The sequence below is a fragment of the Poeciliopsis prolifica genome, unplaced genomic scaffold (assembly GCF_027474105.1).
Source record: "Poeciliopsis prolifica strain line A6 unplaced genomic scaffold, Auburn_PproV2 SCAFFOLD033, whole genome shotgun sequence".
Classification (NCBI taxonomy): domain Eukaryota; kingdom Metazoa; phylum Chordata; class Actinopteri; order Cyprinodontiformes; family Poeciliidae; genus Poeciliopsis; species Poeciliopsis prolifica.
This window is the reverse complement of record NW_026562408.1, coordinates 4,070,875-4,093,181: the sequence shown is the minus strand read 5'-3', so window position 1 is coordinate 4,093,181 and position 22,307 is coordinate 4,070,875. Positions and strand designations below refer to the sequence as shown.

Genomic DNA, 22,307 nt, shown 5'->3' with positions numbered 1-22,307 from the left:
GCTGTGAAAAGCTCCTTAAATGTAACCAGTTATCACTGCTATTACCATCACCCTCAGTGCAGCCCCTGTGGCTGCAGGTTTGTGTATGTGTGTCCATGATGAATCCAGCCTTTAATTATCTCCCAGGGAAACAGAGCTGTCTTTTTCTGGTTCCACTACAATAGAGCTGCACAATTAGAGGTGCAGATATGGTCACACACTTGCTACTGTTTGACTCTGCCTGGTCTGTCTCAGTCCCCTACACACACATAAAACCTCCCTCTCACACACACAAACGTACATGGTAATAAATCTATCAGTATCTTCTGGGCATCGCATATATCCACTCAAGCCCAAGTGGTGTCTTCCTGATTGTGTTGCAGCCATGAAGATAAGGAAATAATAATGACTGCACTGTCTTAAATCTTACACACAACCCCTCACCTCATTTCTTTATCCTACTCCCCATCCCCCTCCAGTCTGTCTCCCTGATTTGTGGGTATATTTATGTTATGACTAGTCAGAGGTCAGGAACTCAAGCTTCCTGTAAAGGCACTGATAGCTTATTTACTTACACACATTCCTGTGCTAAATTTATGTTTATTATTATGTGTTATGTCCATTGTAAACAAGGCAGGGAAGGCAAAAAAGCCAGACAAAGACAAAGAAGGCTTGTACCTGGAACCTTCTCATGTCTCTTGGGTTCCCAGCGTTCTTTAAGCAGTTCTGGTTGCACTTGAGGAAAAATTTAAGGAAAAATCTGTGGAGACAAAAAAGGTAAAAGCGCAAAATTTGCTTAACAGTGTAGAAAAACAAAGCTATTTTTTCCTTAAGGATCACAGTCTCAAACATGTACAAAGAAGGAAAAAGAGAATGAAATAAATTTTTTAGAGTTCCTGGAACTGAGAATGAATCTTCTTGTGAAATTTATTTTGTTTTAGTTCTTATATCTATAGGAGCTACTTTGAGATGGCAAATAAAGACATTGGATGATGGCTTAAAAGAAAATGAAAAGGAGTAAATCTGAGGAAAATCTAGAAAAAATACATGACATGAAAAAGTTCAAGTTTGAGAACATCTTACATTCAAGTTTTGAGTGTAAAAGCACAAAAACAGTTTAATAAGTCTTGTTTCACTAAAAAAAGCTTCCTGCTCTCCTTACTTTTTATTGTATTTATATATGTAAGCCAAAGTTGTTGACTAATTCTGAGTATGACCACAGTCTCCTAAGCTAAACTCTCTTACATTTTGTTAATCACGTCCACCATTATTTTATTTGGATTTGTAGATGAGAGACAAATTTTAGATTTTTTGTGAAAAGCAAATTAATAACTGGTTTCCCAGTTTTTATTTTCTCACATATATAAATCTAAAAAGCGTGTTGTGCATATAGACTGTTGAAGATGTTACTTACATTACGAACCTCTCTCTTGAGAGGTTTATTTTGTTTCACTGTTTGTTTCGATGGATTTTTAATTCACTATTACATCAGCAGGGACAAAGATCTCATGACATATCTCACAGTTTTTATTCTGCAGGTGATCCCTACATATTCACTCTGGTGTACAGACATGGAACATGTACACTCGGGTAACTTTGGCCATTTAAAACAGAACCACATGTTTATGAATCTGTTTTACAGAGTAAATCAAACTCACAGATGGCGGTGGACAATGTGAACCAGCTGGCCACCTTGGCAGAAGCATCAACACACACATCTCCATGTTCAAGCAACACGAATCACAGAAATATTTACACTGAATTCAGACATATGTATAGTCAGTCTTTACCATGCATCACAATTAGGTATTTTCTACCATCTATGGAGGATATTAAAGAATGACCCACAACAAAAGCATAAGAAGACGTCAAGCAAAAACTGAATATGACTGATGAAACAATAAATTAATATGTTAGGCTTCACTGCAGTAAGGATTGCACTTTTACTCTATTTGGGGTTCCACAACATTTTTTTCAACTTTTAAGATTTTGATATTTCTGTAACATCTCCATTCCCTCGTGACCAAGCCCAGTGCTTCAACGTTATAAATATGACAGCCTTTTGTGTTGGACCGGCAGGATAAAGCAGAGGTGTGCGATCATGTGCATGTGCAAACATGCACTCGGCTTGTATGTGTGTGACGGTGCAGCGAAGCTCAGTGGCAGGTCCGGGTGTAAAACTCTGCATTAACGAGCTCAGGCTTCGTTAGAACAGCAGCGCTGGGATCCTGAATGCTTAATTATACTGACCCCTCACCCCTGGGTGACAGCCTATCACAGTGGAGGACAGCCACGATGACCCCAGCTGACCTCTCACTGTCTAGTCCTCCTCACAACACTAGCATAGCGTTAACACAGCCACCTCGGCTGACCCTTCTATTGTAGATCTGTGTGTAAAAGAAGGCGACTGGGAAGATCGCACACTCACTAGTTCATGTTTCTAATACATGCTAGAATAGGAGCAGCAGGAAAAGTTCAGCTCTAGGAGAAAGTCTTGAGGTGGTTACAGTAAATGTGAACTTAAATGTTGAACATAGTAGTAAAACATAGAAGTAAAAAAAATGATAACATAATAAAAAAAAAAACATTTCCATGTTTATCTATAAAAGCAATTTCAGCACTGGTTTTGGTATCACTTTGGTTTTTAAATAACTGGTGAAACTGACAGTATCAGGATGTATGAAAACCCCAGAAAGTCAAACAATTTGATGACTGTTTACAGCAAAGTGTTCTTCATGCAGCCTTTAATTTGCCAAAAAACCAGAGCACCCTCTTTCAAATATGTCAACTTTTACACATGTCTTTTTTTTTGAATGAGAAAGTCACTGTTTTCACTTTTCCATAAAGGCCAGATATGTGAACTGTGAGACCAATAATTTCCCTGTTTACACAGCGTTCCACCTGAGCTGTGAAAATCTTCAGCTACTACAGAAATAACGCTGGGCTCTTGGCTGCTTCTCTAAACAACAATCTGTTTGTCTCAGCTTAGGCGGATGGCCATGTCTTGATTTGTTTCTTTCTGTGTTAAGACAATAAATTGCATTGTTTTTCATGAGCTGTTTCAAGCTTGAGATGTCATTTTAAAACTTAGCCATGTGTTATTCTCGTTCCCAACTTTATCCCTGACGTGTCTACCGTGTTCCTTGACCTCATGATGCAGTTTGTTTAATAATGTTCTCTAATGAACTTCTATGCCTTATCTGCAAGAGCCGTAATGGTGCTGTTATGTTGATATGCTATATGCCAACATAACTATATAATATGGTTATGTTGTAACGTTTCAGTGTCTTTTTCCTTGGTATATTTGCCTTTTGTGCATCAAAAGGTAAATTACTTTTTCAGAATGGTAGAGATATGCTTATTGCTGAAATAATGTGCGATCATGTGAAATTTCTATTGCTAAACAAATTCATAATCCAAATTATTTATCATTGGTTACCAATCTACTCAACTGCTCATGAGTGTTTTCTCTCATTGATATTAGACTATGTCCTTTAGATCTTAATGCATTGTAAGGGTATCCCTTTTCCTTATCCACTTGACCCCCGATGGCCCAATCAACTGTGCTATAAAAAGGCCATACAGTGACATCCATTCAGACACACACAGACACTTTGTGTGAATTGATTAGCTGGTCCAGTCCCTGGTCGTTAAGAGGCTCCCAATTAAAAGAGGCAATTATGAGAGTCTGGCTGATGAAGGGGGAGGGGAGTTCAGTCCCCATTTATTCCCTGGCTCACTCCTCCACCCCGTCGCCCCATCATGTTCAAGTGATAACAGCGCTGTTGACCTTTGGTATATTGTGAGTGCCACACTCTGAGAGCTGACCCAGGACCAGTCTAACTGGACAAAAACACACACAGCCCATCTGTTCAGAACCGAGTGAAGTACAGACATCTATGATCCAAGAAAAAAGAATCATTTGGCTCTCATTAATGTTGTGATTTTAAGTTAAACAATTGTTTAATTGTAAGAAAAAACGGACAAAAGAAGGAAAAAATACCAAATACATTCAATACATGAACAAACTTTGCATAACAGCATCATTTTCAGATTTATTGTAGAACATATGCATGCCCAAGATATCTAAGAAATCAATTGCTTATTGATCCTTTCACAAAATGCAGGTTACTTTTGAGGTCTGGTAACCACTCCTTTGTCGGCTGTACCCATTTTGTCCTGATAATAAAATCACCTGTGCTGCTGTCATAGAGTCCGTTAGCTGTAGAAATGTAGCAAACAACAACTGGATGCTGTTTTCTCATCCTGTTAGCCTTGGTGCATCGGTGCACAGCACAGAAACATCCATTATTCAGAGGCTGAGATGGCAATTATGGCTCAGAGCACAACTGACATTAATATTTAATATGTAGGACTAACACAAACCTGAGAGAGAGAAAGAGACAGAGAGAGGGATGCACAGTAAGGAGGAAGTGTAAGAATATATGGAGTGTGTGAAGGAGAAACAAGGATTATGGAAGTTTGTTTTGACCATGCTGCTGTCTTTTAAGCAGTTACAATACCAAGAAGGCAGCGGTGAAATGCAGGGGGAATTCCAGCTCAGTTATTTAAAAAAAAAAGAGAAAAAAGGTGTGAGTGTCTAAGACTGAATGTGTATGTCCGCTTAATTCCCTAAAGACCTGCTACTTTACTGAGCCAGGAATAACAATCCTGCTTTGGAAGAGAAAAATCTCTCGATAACCGACACACACACACACACACACACACACACGCACGCACGCATGCACGCACGCACGCACACGCACACACGCACACACGCACAGAGGCGGCATTCTGGTGAGCTGCTGCTGACAGGTGGAGAAATAGCAGAGAGTCAGTTTGTGCAGACAAACTGAACAACAGATCAGTGCTTTAGCTGTTCCTCCCTCCTCTGTCTCTCTGCTGTCTCCCTGTTTTTTTTTAAATGTCATTTTTCACCTGCCTGCCAAGTTTCTTGGCAAATCTTTCAGACAGAATGATGATGTTGTCTTCCACGAGGTGTTTGTGTGATACAACCTCCTAGTTTCTTTGTATCTGTAGTAGCTGCCAGGATTAAAGGCTGATTAAACCTTTTAAAACAAAGTTGAAACAATCCCACTGAATGCATATCATTGTGATATTTCATACTTCTTCTCATTTGTCATCTCAAGTAGCAAATTCATCTAAAGCGTGTACTCCGTGTTTTCCTCTCCGTTTGTTGATCCATCGGAGATTAACTTCCTGTTTCCTGTTTACACTGAAAGTTTGTTGTTGTATAAGCCTTGTGTCTCCTAGCCAACTACGCTAAAATAAAAACAGGGTTATGAAATGCCATTATGACTTGTGTTTACAAGTAAATAATGTATTGCTTCCTGTGGGAGAGGTACTTTTTCTTTGCTCTTTAACTGTGTTGTTTAAAAGAATTGTGTTTTTGCCAGTTAAATATATGAATATGTTATTGTTGTTGTTTTGGACACTTCAGGCATGATTTAATAAAAATGACAACTGCTGATAGAAAAGAAAAGTAACACTAATTCAGAGAAAGAGGTTGGTCCTCTCACTTTTGGAAATAAAATGCTCTTTTAAGAAACTAAATAGTTAATTTTTGTTAAGTTTGGGTTTGAAACTGGGTTTGATTTTCTTTTCATGCTTAAAATAATGAAAGAAAAAAAAAAGGTCTTTTTTTTAAACATTTCATGACAACCAAATTTTCCCAAAATTATGTAAATTTATTGAGAACAAGTAAATGAAATACTGAAAATATTCATCATATCAAACATATATATTATGCTTACTTTATCATATTAAAATGTATATTTAACATGATAAAAATTACAATATTGATTCATATATTTATTAACATACTAGTAATAATGCATGACATAAATAAAAACTAAATAAAGACTAAACCTCAAGTCAATTTTCTTTTCTCTTCACTGGTGATTTTTAGTTTTTGTTATTTTGGATATTTAAAATAAAATGAATATAAATATTTATTCCATTTTTGACCATAGACAAGAAAAATATTTTAGAATTTAAAACAAACAAGAACAACTCACAAGTTTTTTTGTTTTTATTTCTACATTTCAAAGATACCATCCAATTATGGTCTCTGTGGAGAGACAAGATGAATTAATTGTACTTCTGTTTTTGATGCTTCACACAAACTGTGGAAACAAAGGTGATCCATCCTACAACCTAAATGCTGTGATGATGATGATCTGACTTGTGATGAATGAGTGAATATTTGGTTCCTGTGACAGAAAACAGTTTGATGCCTGGCTTCAATGAAAATTTTGGCTTTAGCAACACTTCTCCCTTTTAAAAGCTTTTCTGCTTCTCTGACAAAAGCCTCACTAAATATATTATTGGCTTATGCAGACCTTTATTATAATTATCTAATGTCTGTTGTCCAAGTATTTCTTTTTGATCTTTTATTGATTTTCATGTTCAGAGATCTTAAAATGAGCTCCTTATATGTGATAAAGGTTAACATTTTTTGTTCAGTTCAGTAAAACCCAATATTTCCAGAGTAAAATGAACAAAAAGTCGCAGAAGATTAACATTGTAAAACAAAATATAAATGTATATATATATCAAAAAGGATTTAAATAAAAAATCTTTCACACTGTGAAGCAATTACAACTCCATTTTTCAATTAAATTTATGCATCAGTAACCTCAAAAACTTGAGCAAGAGAGCACGAAGGCCTGGTTTCACTTGGATTCCAACTCTGCTGACTAAGCTCAACATGTAATTTTTAGATAGCGTCATGAAAAAGTAATTTCCTCTTTCAGATATTCTTTGTTTTTGCTTTTTGTCACGCTTAAATATTTCAGACTATCATTTTCAAATAAACATATTCTCCTCAAATGCAAAACTTTGATTTTGCTTAATTAGGGTAAAAGGTACTGACTTGAGATATATTTTTCTGGTTGAACTTCAACCTGACCAATCAGCAAACAGATGGAGGAGTTGACATAAATTTTCTGCGCTGTTTTAGAATTGGAGTCTGTCCATGGATGTATTTCAGCAGAGGAAATGAACACAGCGTGTGCTTCCAAATATTGAGTAATTAAAGTTTGACTGCTGGGAATATATAAGACATTTTGTTGCCGGCAAAGATGTCATTGCCGTACTTGAGAGTGTGCAGTCTTACTACTGCTGCAGGATTATTACGGGATCAGATAAGGTTGAGAGAGTTTTGCAACTTTTAATCACTTCGACTAGTGAAATGTTACATAATTTCAAAACTTTGTCACTACAGAGGTAATTTATTTAGCTTGATGATGACATCGCATGGATTATTCTTTTAGTTTGTTGAATATTAAACTAAATTAAATGTGATCAAATGTCATTATTAGCATTTTAACAATTGCATGATGTTACCACTTATATCTGAGTCGATCCTGAGAAGGTTTGACACCACTCTGTGTTTTTTCCACTTATGGACGATGGATCGCACTGAGGTTCACTGGAGTCACAAAGCCTTATGAAAAGCTTTATGAACCTTTTCAAAGGATTGATTGGTAAATGTCAATGACTTTGTTTCTCATCAGTTCTACAATTTAATTAAATTGGGTGACAAAATTGTATTTTCTTGATTCTGCAAGTCTGGCAGTATGAGTGTAAAGTAAAATTTCTCTTTACTTTGTGAATTGTTTTTTTTTTTTTTTTTATTTGAATCATATGGAAAAAAAAACGTTCTTCCTCCCTCTCTGTCAGAGGGCAAACACTTTACTGGTCTTCACATAATATATTGTAACTTTAATGTTGTAAAAAAGTCCATATAAACATCTTTAAATGGGAAAATAAACTCTGCAGAAAATGAATTAACTTATATTTGGATGAGCCAAAAGAATAAGGCAAAAAATAAGAGGTGGAGGGAAAAGTGGTCGAGACACGAATGGAGAGAGGAAGAAAGAGAAAAGGCAGCGGAGGAAGAGTGGGGGCTGGGTGAGTTATGTGAAGGAACAAGACTTAAGAGAACGGAGGAGTCAAGTGAAGCAAAGTTATTTTACATAATGATGGTTGATATGCACAAAGGTAATTGATAGCTGAGCTGCAGTCCCAAAAAGCACCCAGCTTAGCTGTCAATCACAGCTCATCTCTCCAGAGATATGCTAATGGTGATGATGATGGTGATGATGATGAGGGTTTAGCTTCATATTGCCATCATTACTATTAATGCTGTCATTGTTGTCAGCTCTGCATATTTAAATGACATCATAGGGCAGAGAAGTGTTAGCCTGAGTGTGTGATTTCAGTGAGCAGTCCCGCACCTTGCACCCAGGCTGGGAGACATTCAGGGAAAACATCTTGAGCTGGTTAAGATGTTCAGCTCTGCTCCAGACCCGCACAATGTCGTCTCATTGCATCATTGTTACAAGTAATGGTGTCTGTGATAGCGATTGTTTGACAAGAGAGCACATGCAGCAACTATTTCACTGAGTAATTCAGTTCAATTCATGTATTTCTACAGCACTATTCCCTACAAATATTGTCTCAAGGTTATTTACAAATCCTGTTTATTTACAATAATATATAGTCCATTCAAATGTAAGGCAATGACGTCTAGCTTGTAATGTCAAAATATAACCAAGTAAATACATGTGATAGTGCATAGCTGATTGCTTCCAGCTAATGACTTTGTAGCATCATCTGCTGAGGGCTTGAGAAGACAGAGCAGAGAGAAAAGCTTAAAAGAACTGGTTGAGAAGTACTGACTATGTTCAAGAAAAAGTCAAGAGTTAATGGCAGCAGTAACTTTTTAATGGCCCCATCTAGAAGAGAAACACAGCTAAACAAATAAGGTTTGAGCCAGTAGCAAAATCCATGCCAAGAAAAATCGGGTTCATATCATTAGCTCTTCAGTTGCTTTGTCATTTATAGAGTGAACATGAAGGTATTAGAAGCAATGGCTCAGTCAAAACCTAAACAGAAAGGCTGGGCTAGGAGCAACTTTTAATCGCTGCTACAAATAGAAATATAACCTCTATTAATGTGTAAACATTTAGTTAAGTAAGTCTGTGTGCAACTAAGTTTGACGGTTTGTAATTTTGGTCTGATTTTAATTGATATTGACAAAAAACATGAATTTTCAGACAGCTTAAAAACCAGCAATATAGGATGTTCAAAGATATTTTATAAAAAGCCAAACAGCAATTGATATTAATCACCAACAGCGACTGTCCATCAGGCTGTTCAGATATATTATTGGACAACAGAGCATGAATGTACACTTGAAAGGGAGGTTCAAGTAAAAAGTAGCAAATACTGCAGCCATGTCGTGATTTTGCACAATGACTTTGTCAATATATTGTGCAGTGAAATGAACCAAAATCTGAGGAATGTTTAAGATACCTCACTAAAAACAGAGAATGAATTCGTGAGGCAAAAGATGCTCCAACCAGGTACCAGCAAAGTACCTAAGAAAGTGGCCAAACAGTGTCAATTGTTTTTTTCATGAGAACATCACTTTCTGAACTGACAAAGTCATTATCAGAGTTTCTTGCATGATTCTTAGGGAATCACTGCTCTTTATTAAAATGGTCTAAACAAGAGAGTTGAAAAGCAATGCCAACTAATTCAGTGACCCTTGGTTATAAATTAACAAACACTCTGTCTGTGAAGATGCCTTGCAATAAACTAATCTTCAAAAATGATCTAACTGACCAGAGGATCAGCAGAATGAGGAAGGGGCAGAAAAGAAGGGGGGAAGGCAGAGATGAGGTGCAGGATAGACAGAAGGAGGAGGTCACTGTGGTGTATATTTTAAGGGCTGAAGGCAAACTGTTGAATTATAGATGAGTGAGATTGATTTGGGGAGAGCAGCAGAAAAAAAGAGAGGAAAGGTAGAAGGAAGGACAGAGGAGGAAGGATGGAGGGAGCATCGCTTACTCCTGGCCAAACACGAACAGCATCTATGTACTTAAACTGACACACACACACACACACACACACACACACACACACACACACACACACACACACACACACACACACACACACACACACACACACACACACACACACACACACACACACACACACGCGTGCTTCCGATCAATATGAAGCACTGGCTCCTGCATCTTTTTCTTTCTTTTTACTTGGTTTATCTGCACAAATTTGGGCAACATCAAACAAACAACCAAACCCAAAAGAAGCACCGTTCCAAAATACCTGTACACTGGTGAACTTACAAGCCTGAAGAAGCATCAACAGCCGAATCTTACAAGACAAACACGACTCACAGAGCTGTCTGTTAAACGCGTGTGTCTCTGTGTGTGTGTTCCTTTGTCATCGGTCATAGAAATAATTCATGGAGTGAGAGGGTAAGTAAAGGAACAGAAGCAAGGAGGAGAGGGATGAAGGAAGTGATATTGACAGGAACCCTCTTCCTCTTTTCCCCTCCTGTCTCATCCTCTCTCCATCACTCATTCACCCAAACACACACTTAAGCACGCTGCCTGTAAGATGGCATTTTCACTCAACCACACAGACGTACACGCACATAAACACTGACAGTCTGGGAAAATTTCTCAGTTAAAGTGAAGCTGATTGAGAAAACCGTTGGTAAAGCTCTTCCCCTCTGAGAGATGGACATGCATTGACTTTTCTTGAAACTCTTTCATCTTGCTCTTTTCTATTTCAACTGTGTCTCCTTCAAGTAAAAAAAACATTCTAGCTCAGGTTATTTTGTGCTTATTCTGATCAGGCACACTGTGGGGCCATACTGCTCAGAGCCCAGGGCGGCACGGCCGTGGGGGCCCTGCAAGCAGTCGGGAAAGTTATCTGTCAGTTGCCAAACAGGTTTTCTATTGCTCGTTTACATATCCAGTCAACGGGATTGGGATTCCTGTGTGTTTGTACACCATATACAGAGTAAGAGTATATTGATCCACAATACAGCACTTCAGTGGCCAAATACACTGCAGTTTGTCTCACAACTTCCAATGCAGCACAAGATTTTCCAGCATTTTATCAGTTGTAGTTGAAAATCTGAAACAATCTGTGTAGAAAAAACTTTAAAACCTACTGAAAATTAATATGATAAACAAAAGACAAATGTTAAACTCAGCTAATTTGTTTGTTTCTAAAAAGTCTTATAGTTAAAGTTACTGTTAATGGCAGAAGGGGCTTTGTTGGACATCAGTTCCTCTTTGTTTGGCTTCAGGCTGTAAATGAACCTCGAATATAAGGAGCTTGTGGCTGAATGTTAATGTGACATCCTAAAACAAAACCTTGACTTTTATTTGTCTCTTTTTCTGCCATTAAGAATGTTACTGAAGACTATACAAATGGTAGAAAAACAATATTTATTATGATTTCTTTGTTGACTTCTAAGAAGACCCATAAGGACAAAAAATAAAAAAATAGCTAAGGCTAAGTGAGGGTGTATTCACACCACAGAAGTCTGCTTATTTGGTCCAGACAAAAAGCTGACTTTATTTTTTTTTCCATTGGTGTGATTTGCCTTTACATTATGCTTTTTTGAAAGCAGACTTTAATTTATAAACAATGTGGGTGACGATCATTGCTCCCACTGGACAGGAATAACGGGGGGCAGGACATTCAGAAAAAGTTTTTTTAGAAGCAGAGACCATCTCAAAAAGTTGGTCTTGGTCCGGTTGTTTGGTCAGCGAAACAAACTCTGGTCTGTTTACAGGACTCCATGTGGTGCCCTGGTCTATAACCAGATGGCCTGGTTACAGATCAGGTATCTGTAAGTTATGGCGTCCGTTCTGGTGTCATAACTGTACACCATAACTGTCTGTACAGATATGATGAAGTCAGTTATAACTTGCAGCTATAGAGTTGTAAGTCTATAAATTAACTTGAAATGAGAAAGGCTAGATGTGTGACAATACAAGACACAAAAAAAAACTGTGGTATTTTTTTCTACACTACATTATTCTGGCTTCCTCATAGCATCCTGACGGCCATCCTGAATGTCTTGCACACGAGGTGAAGACATTCTTTAGGAACGGCTTTTGCTTTTAGGACAGCAAAAGCAGTTAGCAAGAACATAAGTGAAGCCTGTGGCATAAACTCACTGTCACTGGATGCACAGAGTAGCTTCTAAAACATGATAATTACTAGAGATATTTTAAGAGAAGAAATATAAGTTTTCTGCTTTTTATTTGTTTTGTAAAACTGAAAGCTGCAGCTTAGATAATCCAGGCACAACAACTGTTTGATGGAGGGTTGAACACGATTGAAATGTTGCCAACACTACAGTGTAATGCATATTATAGTGCAAATGTATCCTGAATACAGCTCTATTTGAGTCTTATTAATTAAAGGGTGGATTTATATATAGTTACTGAACTTCTTTTTGTACAGTTAGGTTAAAATACATTATAATGTTCTGATGTTGTAAGAAATAATAAGAAAAGGAAAAGAAGATGCTATGAAAGCATCCAATTGATCACCGCTACTGGGCAAATTTCCTTCCAGGTGCAACACATTATTGGCATTCATTTAGACACCAGGCTCATTTAAAGTGGTGACATTTTATTCAGTAACTACATCTTGGTGGCATAAAATATTTACACCCACTACCCAGAAGTCAGTGTAAATGTTCAGTTCACTTCCTTATCTGATTGTTTTCACCTTCACAATTGGTTTTAACTTCTAATCAAAGGTTCAAGCAGGAACATTTTCAATCTTATACAACGGTGGATCAAAAAAGTGAAAGCAGACCCAATTAAAAAGACAGCAACATGTTCTGCAAGTATTCTCTTTAGCTCAGTCTGAGAGCAGCTGATGGAAAATCTGTGCTTTTACTGAAGGAGGATGCGATCTTTAAGGTTAATTTGTGGTCTGAATGTGAACAGATGAGGAAGAAAGGAGTGAGCCAGAAAGAAGATAAGGGGAGGTGAGGGAGAAGTTCGAGGCAGGTTGGAACATTTAACTCCTGCAACGTTTGTCAAACAAATTAAACGCTGTCGAGGTTCCTCACCTGCATGCGCAACACACATATAAACTGCCCGTGTGGTGCGCATATGGCTCACGCAGCCCAAATAAGGAAAGACGAATACATTACCATAGCTAATGCGAGAAGCACTCCATTTAATATGCTAATTCACTGAAATATTACTGAGCGCCGTCTGTTGTGAATGAATAAATTTGAATTGCAATTAGAATAATCCTTTATAATTAATGAAAACTGTCAATTTTGGTTCAGAAGTAATTTGATTAACGGGTTGATGGGCCACCAATTAAGCAGACGATGAGGAGGGGAGGAGAGAAGGAGGAGGAGAAGAAAGATGACAAGCTCTTCACATAATCAGCTCTTTTTTCAAGTGTAATGGGAGATTAAGTCAGAAATGATGTAATGCTCCTTTAAAAAAGTGTGATAATGAAAACAAATTTCTCTTAAACATAAAGAGAAAGAAAGAATAATAATTAGAAAGCAGTCTCAACAAACCCAGAGCAACAAGATTCTGCATTCGAAACTTTCCTATTTCGTCAAGTAACAACCTTGACCTTTAGCGTAGAAGGGGAATTATGGTAATAATCTTCCATATATAAAAATAAAAAATACACTGCGTGAAAAGAGCTCCATGGAGTCAATATTGAGCGGACCAACCTTTTGCAGCAGTTAGAACTGCAAATCGTTCCATGTATTTTTCTGTCAGGTACAAGCATCAAAAGAGTGACAATTTTTACCTTTTTTTCTGTAAAACCGCTCAAACTCAGTCTGACTGGATGGTGAGCATAAGAGAACACCGTTTTCAAGAATTCCCGTAGATTCTCAATAGATTTTGGGATTCATTGGTCCATTGTGACGCTTTCTAAACCGCTCTATTGCAGCGACTTAGCAAGATGCTTGTCTTGCGAGAAGAAAGACAAGAGTCTTGTTTTGCTTCTGATAAAAAGTCTCAAGATTTTTCATAGATTTTCTTCCAGGATCATTTGGCTGCAGTCATCCTGATAACTCTGATAAAGTTTTTCAACACAAATACCAGTTTGCATGTAAGTCAAAACAGTTGAATTTTGATCTCATCGGACGGGATTACCTTTTTTCTCATGTTTCCTTCATTTCTTTCGCGGCTTCTTTGCAAATGAAACTTCTTACTTTCTGAAAATGATTATCTTCTTCTTATCATTCTTCCAAAATAGCTTGTGAAGGGCATGACTATTTGCTAACTGGAGCTCCAGGATCACTTCAGCTCATCGAGAGTTACCATGAGCCTCTTGGCTTCTTCACTAATAAATGCTGTTTCCTAACCAACAGACAGCCACATCATAATCTCAATTTCCACATGATGGATTAAGGTTAAGGAATATATTTAAGAATTAAATGAACTCTTGAGTTAATTGGTTGAACAGGGAAATCAGAGAAGTCTGTGCAACTTCACACACACTTGATTTCTTTCTGGAAAAATGGAAGTATGTGGTTACAATGAGACAAAATGTGCAAGTTTTGCAGGGCTTTGTACATTGAACCATCCTCCTTCTTCTTAGTTTGAAAATGCTTTTAGCCCGTTGTTTTGTCAGAACAGTAATTGCGTTGTTGGCTTTCTAATTCACAGGCACCTCCTACCACTAATTAACCACATCCATGTTGCTGTTATTAGCTAATTACAAGACTGGACACATGCCCGGCTAATTAAGGCTATTAGGTTTGTATGTGCGTGTGCGTGGGTGTGTGTGTCTGTGTGAGTGAACGTAAGGGAGGATCTATATTAAGGGGCATGAATGTTTTAACAACAGAATTTAACTGCATTGCAACAAACCCCCACCACCCTGCAAACGGCATGAAAAACGCCGCTGCTCCCTCAATTCCCAAATCAATAGCCAAGGTCATTATGTGCAGCTGAATCATATGTTTCACTAAAGTTGCTGCGTGTTAATAATATTTCAACAGAGTTGCAGGAAAAAAAAAGCTTCTAATTTAGCTCGTTTAGTCAACACTGTCATCCATCATTGTGGGAACACAAAAGACCCCTCTGACTCTCTGATGTTTCTCTCTTTGGCTTTTCTCTCTAACACCAACGCGTTTTCCTCAGCTCATTTTCTCTCCTCTTCTCCTCATTCATTATCACTCTCCTTCCTTTTCCTCCCCCAATCCTCCCTTCAGTTCTTCCTCTTACATTTTTTCTTTCATTAGAGGAGCATGGGCTCTTTTTCCTCATTTGGACTATCTAATCCTCTCTTTAGACATCTGAATATTCATACGATTGTTTTGTTTTGAATATTCAGGAACCAATTAATGTGTCGCATATGAATAATTAATGCCTATTATTTTCCTCACTTATACATTTTTAATAATTAAAACCTATAAATCTGAAAACAAAGCGTCTCTGTTTCACTTTCAGCGTGCTTTGTGTGTGTCACACGTGCTGAAAGACTTTTTTAACAACAGCTCAGGAACTCTTTCTTTCATCTGCCACCAAACCAAGGTGTATGCCAGTGTGTGAGCGTGTTTATATCACGTTCATGAATAAATGAACTTGTTAAAAGAGATGAAGGGGAAGCAGTAGACAGGTTCTGCTGTCCTGCTCAAAACTGCCTTCCCAGGCACAATGCTTAGCATGCAGGAACACACATGTCAACACAAGCCCCTGATTCAGTCGGCTGCATCCAGGTAAACCACACAGGAATGTGAGCATTTAAAGATATCATTCACTGCTGTTGTTTTTTTCTTTGCACACTAAGGTATTCTAAACTAAAACAACCGACTGCAGGATTAAAATATACACATAGTTTATAAAAAGAGCATGCAGGGAAATTGATCCCTGATCAGATGGTGTTAGTAATCACTTGGAAAATAAGTGACTGATTTTTGATAAATACTGAAGCATTTGGACCAAAACAGTCAAGTTGAATGCACTCATGGGCCACAAAAATAACTATATAAACATGTAACACATCTATATATTTCTACTTTTAATTCAAAACTTTTTTGTTCTGATATTTTTATTACTACATGATTATCAATAAACCACATGACATTTTAAAAATTTTAAGGATGCAGCAGCTTTTCCTCAATGGTACAAAAACAAAACAAGTGTGTTATTTGCCCATGATGTGATCCATTACAGATGATATTATAATGATAATTTTATCCTTTTCTCTGGCTGTCTGATTCTACTCTTTAATTCAGTGGCGCACAATAAATTCAAATCAAAATGATGGTGGAGATTTGAATAAAACAAGGGAACGAGGAAGTTTAAATGTTGTATTAAATTATATTTCCTTTCTCAGGAAAGGGATGTACCACATTTATCTTGCAAATAAAGACAGAACACCTTGAAGCAAAGCAGAATAGTGAACATAAAACTGGACAACTGTTGTTAAGAGCCAAACAGAGTCATAAAACTCTGTTCTCTGCCTCTGAATTGGCTCCCATATAAATTATAGTCCATGACTTTGACTGAAAGCAGCAACAACACAGATATGAAAAGAGGGAGAGAAAATGTTTTTGGAATTGTTTTGTGCACCAGTGTGATCAAAGGAAGAAAGTGGAAAGACTTGAGAGATTTTTAGTTGTATATGCAGTTAAACTTTGCCTGTGTGCGAAAATTAGACAAAAAACAAAATTAAACACAAAGGGATACACATAAAAAGCATTCTAGTTTTGAGAGACATTTTTGAATATTAATTAAATAAAAAATATAGAACATAGTGATAATGACCAAACAGAAAATAATAACCATTTTTATAGGCAGTAATATATATCTTGAGTGAGTTAGATTCATTTTACAGAAAATCCAGGTTTAAAGTTTCTTTAAAGCAGAAAATACCAAAGGAAAACAATAAGACAGAAGAAAATGAGGTGGGTATAAATTGCAAGAGCAATAAGAAAAAAAGATACACCCTTGTCCTCCTTTAGTCTTATAAATACAGCTGCCTTCACGACAAGCATCATTCCTTTTAATCAGCGTCTCTGCTGTGATCAAAGAAATACCACCTCCACTGAAGAGACAGCAAGAGATGGTGTAAAACGGGAGACTCCTCACTGTGTTAATGTGTGTGTGTGTGTGTGTGTGTATCGCAGCGACAGCAACATCGCCTAATGCCTGAACAACAGCAAAGCCATCGTGTCTACATGCTGTCACATAAGCGAGGGCTTGCAGTACAGTCAGACTTACTTACTCCTTCTCTCCTCTTGCTTCCTTCTTCTCTTCCCACCAACATCCACACACACTCGCACACACACAGCGCTGACAACTGTCAAACTCTCACCTCCCGACTCCTGTGCAGGTAATTAACCAGACAAAACAACTCGCAACACCTCAAGGATCAAGAACACAGAAGAAGGAATACAAGGAAGACACACACGACAAAAACACAAAAAAAGAGGCGAGAAGAAAAAACGAGACTCTGACAAGAAAACAAGCTTGTGCTCCTAAACGAGGAGCTTCAGTCAGGAGGAGTAAAGAGGGCTGAATAATGATGAAAATAGAAGCAAGGCTCCACTCCTGATTGTCTCACTTTTGTTTTTTATATTATCCTCATGTTGGCACTAAGAGACAAGATGTTTTATAAAATGTCTACAAATGATTTGTACACTAAGCATCTTTAATTGAATCTTGCACTGGCTGTGCCAAACAAGTTGGCCTCAGCTTTGGTCTTAGTGGCAATTTGTACACAATCACAGATTAATTTAAATTCCATTAGGACAAAAATCAGGCCTGAATTCAAGCCTTAACATCCTTTCTTACTGGAACTGACTTCTTTTCTGCAGCATTTTCTCCTCTCCATCCTCATTCAAATGGGATTTTTACCGTTTCACCCTTTATTTGAAGCGAAGTTATAAAACCTACTTGTGACAGTTTGTTCCAATAAAATAAATTTTGTCTAGCTGTAATAAAGTCTTGAGGTTTTCTTGGTAATTGGGCACTTGATTAACTCTCTTCAGATATAACTGATATGTTTCAAAGTGTCACAGCTGCTCCCAACAGCTGCATCTGAAGAGCCATACAGTAATTAGGGCTAATGAAAACTATATGTGGCAAAATTATGCCTGCATTTTACTGTTGTAGAAAAATTGCCCTTGAAGTTCAGTAAGTTTTACTAGATTTAGAAAAATATTGATAAATTATTTATACATTGATTGTATATAACGTTATGGCAAGTATGCAGCCGCCTTTTAATTTGGGTTCCTTTCTTTCTAAATTAGCTTGAATTTCTTCATTGTGAGCAGCAGAAGCTCATCTATTGGACTGAACTACATGAATCACATTTTGTGCGTTTGGAGCAGCGAGTTGTGATCCAGCCATTGGTTTCTTCTTTGGATCTCTTTTGACACTACAGGAAGGGGACGTCCCACAAGAACCACAGTTCACCATGAAATGTAAGTCTATGAAAAATGTTTAATGAAAATATGACTTACCAAAATCACAGGGAGCACAGGGAACCAGAGCAGAACAAAAAACATAAACCAATAAAAACGCAAGCAGGGAACACGGAAGAAATGGAGAAAATATGGGCTGATGAGATAACTGAGAGCAGAAGACAGTCTGAGAAAAAATGAGAGAAAATGGCACCAGGGCGAGGGAGAGTGCACAAGAGACCAGGAAATGAGTCTAACACGAAAGAATAACGAGAGCTAACAAACAAAATTAAATCAGGATAATAAGGAATAACTAGAGACAAAAGATAAAAATAACCAAGGACTGAACTAACGTAAAAAAAAAGACTGATCTAATCAAAGAAAAACACTAAAGAACACAGAATAATAAAACCTCAAAAACAATTGAAAACAACCCAGGACATAACACAGATGGACAATTTGACCCTCACTAACTTGCTGAAATCCATAAGTTTCCCCAAATTTTCAAGATAAATCTTTAGGACAGAATGTTCAGTTTCTGTTTAGTGCGTCCCGCCCACTAACCCGCTGTCTGTGGTCATAATGATCCGTCTGTTAGGCTGTAAAAATCTGCTCCAACAGATTTCTGCTTCTTTTAAAAAAACAGAAAAAAAACAACAATCAAGCTTGATCAAACATTTTGATATGAAAGCCGGAGTAATAAATTAAAATATACTTACCTGATTGAACACACTTTTTGCAATAATAGCAAAGGTTTACACAGTGTCCTATCTATGAACTGATACAGTAAATAATTTAAAACCAGGGAGATTTTTTCTTCTCTTACACTGCTGTATGTTGTTACAGCGAACCACTGTAAAGCCATACAGTTGATGTATGAGGTCTCTGTCTTCGTATGTCTGACTCTAACTTGTGCCAGTACAACTTCCTGTTGTGCCAAGTCTTTCAATTTTAAGAATGGCAGAGCATAAACCTCTAATTAGCTTCCACTCAGACAAACCAAGACTGTACAGGCAGCATGCATACACTTTCTTCTCTTCCTCTCTGTTTAATCTCCCTGTTGTTTCCTATTTGTTGACTCATTATGTGATCAAAGCCATTAACTTGTTTATGGAGCAGCTCTTTCATGTTGCAATAAAACACTGAAACAACTCACAGACACTCATAAGGTGGGGAAATATGAATCCAGAAGCCCTAATGATCAGGATAAAATGTATGTTTCTCTGTGTGTTTTATAGTTTTAACCTGATGAAACTCTAACAAAAAAATAAAATAAAAAATTGATGAGAAGGACAGGGGAGGGTTTTTTTTTTGAGTCTTTGAGCCCTTTCAGCACACTCACACACACTACTGTACACACAGATTCACATATGGAAATACATACACAGAAGCGGTAACTGTTAAATAATTCAGCATACACAAACACACACTGGAGGCAAGGTGAGAGCAAAGCAAAGCTAACAGGCATGCCGAGCGGCCGCAGTGTCAACAACCAATCAGGATGGAGCATGGTGGCCAGAGATCGAGACGCGACCCGTGGTGACCCCCAGACTCTAATGATTTATAAACAACACCGGGAAGTGTGTGCGTTTATGTGCGAATGCAGGTCCCACAAAGCCTGAAGCTATTTAAATGTGGAGATGAATTCTTATTTATTCACACAGAAAAAGACTGAATGAGAGGACCCCAAGGGTAAGGTTCAAAACAATACTGGGAGAGAAAGAAAGAGAAACAGATGAATACAGATACACAAGAGAAAGTGGAAAAAGAGAAAAGGGAATACGAAGAAATAAGGATGAGCGAGAGGAAAGGAAAGGAAGTTTAAAGGGGAAAAAACTGCACTCAGATCACGTAGGGTAAGGAGGTTAGAGGGGTGTAAACGACCCTCTTTTACGATCCTAAGGGGCGCACACACACGCGCACACATCACACATATTCCTTCCCCCCACCCCCAGCTCTGTGTGTGTGTGTGTGTTCTCATGCAATTTTAAATAGTCAGAATGTGTGAGTATAAAGAGCGGAGGGGCTGGGAGGCAGTGAATTATATATCACTATTGATTTGCACACACACACACATAAACACGCGCGCGCGCATACCCGTCTTTACAAGCACACACACCCCCCCCCCACCACCCCACCCCCCCACACACACACACACCCACGCACACACACACACACACACACACACACACACACACACACACACACACACACACACACACACACACACACACACACACACACACACCCGTGTGCTTTATTAGATTAGAGCTCAAACCTAAGAAACAGATAACAGTCTTTCTTTCCGATACTAAACCAAAGACTGTGTGCTTGAAGTACAGCCATCAAGGTGGAGCTACTTTTTCACCAAAAGTTCAAATTTTCTTACACAAAAATCACTTCACAAAGGAGATTTTAGCATCTACTGAAGTTTAATGAGGTCAGTGTGGACCCTTCAACTGACAGAGGAAACAATGTTTAAGAACATTTGTGTAAAGATTGTACCATAAGGATGAACATGATTATTTCTTTACGTTTTCAGAATTTTGTTGTTTCAGAAGTTTTATTTCATAGTTATGTCAGTCATTATTCCAGCAGAAAAACTCAAATAAAATGTCCATTAGCTATTGATATAGTTCTGCCCGATTGACCCATATCTTTTAAAAAAAACATTGTATAAATCCTCATCTTTTCAAGGACTCACATGGAGATGAAAGCCATTGAGGTTAAAAATGTACAAAATCTATAGTTGAGATAAAAAAGGCAAAAATGAATTGGATCCTGGAATATACACCAATCACTGTTTTCTATTTTGGCTTACTGGTTATCATTACACTACATTTATTCTACGCTCATCAGTAGAATAATTGCAGTTTGTCTTTTTCTTCTCTGAAATTTGCTCAACACCAAAAGTTCTGCACCATGACAATGCAAATTCTACTTAAATAAATAAAAATAAAAATGTAGTTTTCCCTAAATACATACACAGTAACTCATTAATGCGGCTCGACTCTGTCAACACATCAAGGCTCTTTGCTTGGAGTCATTTCAGGAGCATATCTGACTCCGTCATATTTCAGGCTGGAAAACATTTAGCACCAACAAATTGTTTTAGAAACTTTCCAGTCAGCGTATTGTGCTGCTTGTTATTGTGCCTGGAGGGGTTACCCTGTGAAAACACACCTTTCTGAAATAAAATTTAAAAAACGATCAGTCAAAATATTGATGCTGGGTCTTGGCGTGGTATTTGCAATGATTTTTTAAGTGTATGCAACTTATCAGTGGGTTGTAAATAGGCACAAATCTTGGGTACAGTTTGAGGAAATATGATGATCAGTGGTGTAGAGCCAGCACATAATGTCATATTGATAGTCAGGATTTTAAAGCAGAGGCGCTGACGTAATGTGTCATGGTTATTGTGTAGTGAATGGCTGCATTCTGACGCAATTTAAGACCAAGTCCAATACCGTTTCCGTTTCTCTGAGGTCTTACCTGCTGAATTTCTTTCTTTGTTCCTGAAAGATTAAACACAAATAAAGAGAAAAAATGTGCTGATTTGATAGAGGTATTAGTGCTGAACCCAGCAGAAAATGAAAGAAGTTACAAGATTATCCTCATTTATAAATTCCCTTTATGAATAACAAGCTACAACTGAATTAAGCTGCATACACCTCAACCTTTGTCTGACTTATAAACACATTTTTTTAGTTTATGTGTTTAATTTTGATGCAATCACCAACAAAGGTGGAAGAAAACCTGACTTTTGTTGTATTTGATCAGAGCAGATCAAGAAGACACTGCCTGGCTCTGATCTTTAGCCAGATTATTGCATTTTGAATTAAAATGTCTGAAATATATTTTATTTTGGATTTCATTGACCTGAGGGGTTAGAAGTGAGGTGCATATTGACACAAAAAGAAAGTTAAATAGTGTTAAAATGAGATTTCCTCTTCATAAGCTCTAAATCAAACATGAGGAATAGACTGCAGTGATGATGATACAGTCACTCACACATACACATCAGGCTCCTCCCTCCACTTCCCCTGGCTCCTAAACCCCCAAC

General features: G+C 37.6%; 1 protein-coding gene across 3 annotated transcripts in view; it reads right to left on the bottom strand.

Moving 5' to 3' along the window:
• Positions 1–22,307, bottom strand: part of LOC129373484 (transcription factor COE1-A-like) — a 93,480-nt gene that overhangs the window by 28,254 nt on the left and 42,919 nt on the right. For all 3 annotated transcript variants that reach the window (XM_055051440.1, XM_055051442.1, XM_055051441.1), the window contains exon 7: positions 658–739. In XM_055051440.1, the coding sequence (XP_054907415.1) occupies positions 658–739 (82 nt within the window). The remainder of the gene's footprint in view (positions 1–657; positions 740–22,307) is intronic.